Here is a 1,845-nt window from a genome sequence, read left to right as displayed (position 1 = left end):
CAGTGGCTGTGGTCCATCACTGGAAGAGCAGTCACCGGAGCAATAGTGAGCGCCGCAGGTCCCACCGGCATCCCTGCGGCAGCCAGGCAGAGCGGCAGCGGGCAGCCCGCCTGCGTGGATCTGGCAGCAGGGGTTCGCGAAGTGCACCGAATTGGGGCCCCCATGTCAAGCCAGAGGGACACCCCCACTGACACCAGAAGGGAAAGGGCTGGTCGCGTCCAAGGTTTGTGGTGTGGTTGAATACAATGAGTCTGATGGGCGTATTTGTAATTCTCGTTACTCCTTGCTGTTCAGCTCAGGTATTCCACTGAGGATTGTTCCTTTGAAGAGGAGATCCGTCCAGACGGCTACAATGTATATAAATCAAAAAAATATGGAATATCGGTGTCTTTGAGTAGTGCCAAGCAAAGACAACAGTTCAAAGGAAAAGATTTTCTTCCCCTATCTCACTTCTTACCTATGATCAACACTGTGCCCGTGGAGTCAACAGACTTCGGCGAATACGGTGATTACAGCCAGGCGTTTGAACCAGAGGTGTACTCCTCGCCTCTCGAAACGGACAGCATGGACCCCTTTGGCATCACCTCCAAACTGTCGCCGGTGAAAAGCCCTAGCTTTCAGAAATGACTCTGATCACACACGCATGTTTTTAAAGAAATACTGCAGAATACTGCAGGGTTTTTAGCTTTTCATGTAGTGATGTTTCAAACTTTTTTGTGTATTTCAGTACGGAGACAGCCTTTTCCTTGCAATGTGTTGTACCTGTAAGAGGTGACTATTCTATAGTCTAAAGAATTGCCTATCCATAGTTTTATTTGGAAAAGAAGGATTGAATAAGAAAAGCTTAACAGCTTCATCAGAGTTCCTACATTACTGTGGCGATGATAAAATAATTATAATTTTTCTACATCAACTTCATTACAACGTATGTTCACCTGTTATTTCTGCTCACAGGAGCAAATGCAGAAAACCTTGTTTCCAGCCACAGGGAGGTTAACGATCTCTTAGCTTCAGAGGCCTTAAAGACAAACATTTGGAACAAAACACGATTAAGGAAGACCTAGCAAATGTGGTTACGCCAACTAGAGTTAACGCTGTTTCTTGAAAAGCTGCTGACAACGTTCTGGGAAAACTTTCTATTGAAATCATACCACTGAAAAAACAATTCTGCCTGTATATTGTGCTTTTTCTTCCCTTAGGAAATCAGGGAAGAAAGGGAAAAATTTCTTCTTTCCCTTATTGCTAAAGGGTACTTTGGAAAACTGGATCTTTGATTTCTTCTATAGGCTAATTTACGGTCACTGTAGGATCAGCATCATCCAGCAGAGAGTTCTCATTAACATTAGTGAGAATTGAGTGTATGGTTGGAAGAGTGCACAAGACTAGCGTTTACGTTCATCAGATAGGGAATGAGCAGTTCAAATTAGTGTTTAAATTAAGGTTCTGTTGTATATAAGCATGTATGTCATTAGCAAATGGAGAGAAAGACTGAAAATGGATCACGTATAGGTCAAATCTATTGCAAGATAGGTTTTCTGTTTAACCTTCAACCATCAGCAATTCTTTCAAGTCCCTTCCACGCTTGATTCTGCATCCGTGAGAATCAGTGGAGAGACAGTTTACTGACTTAAATGCCGCGGAACTGGGTCAGCTGTGCCGTTCTTCTTGCAGGAAGAGATTATGAGTACCTTGTGACCAAAAAGCGGATGTCTGATGTCTTCAGTTCTATTCTCCCGTTGTAACAATTTGATGAAGGAATAACCAAGGTGAAACCAAAGAAAAAAAGAAAAAAAAAAAAAAATGCGAGAAAAGGGTTCAGGGATTCTACTCATTTCCAAGGGTTCA

General features: G+C 42.9%; 1 protein-coding gene across 1 annotated transcript; it reads left to right on the top strand.

Annotated features, from left to right (window-relative positions):
• Positions 1–294: 294 nt before the first annotated feature.
• FGF19 (fibroblast growth factor 19) lies at positions 295–627 on the top strand (the record flags this gene model as incomplete). The annotated part of the gene is made up of 1 exon (XM_010297270.1): positions 295–627. A coding segment is annotated over one exon (333 nt), but the record flags the coding sequence as incomplete, so codon positions are not given.
• Positions 628–1,845: the final 1,218 nt, after the last annotated feature.

This window comes from Phaethon lepturus, unplaced genomic scaffold (genome assembly GCF_000687285.1).
Source record: "Phaethon lepturus isolate BGI_N335 unplaced genomic scaffold, ASM68728v1 scaffold36110, whole genome shotgun sequence".
Classification (NCBI taxonomy): Eukaryota; Metazoa; Chordata; class Aves; order Phaethontiformes; family Phaethontidae; genus Phaethon; species Phaethon lepturus.
The sequence above is the reverse complement of the archived record's forward strand: the minus strand, read 5'-3'. Positions and strand labels throughout refer to the sequence as shown.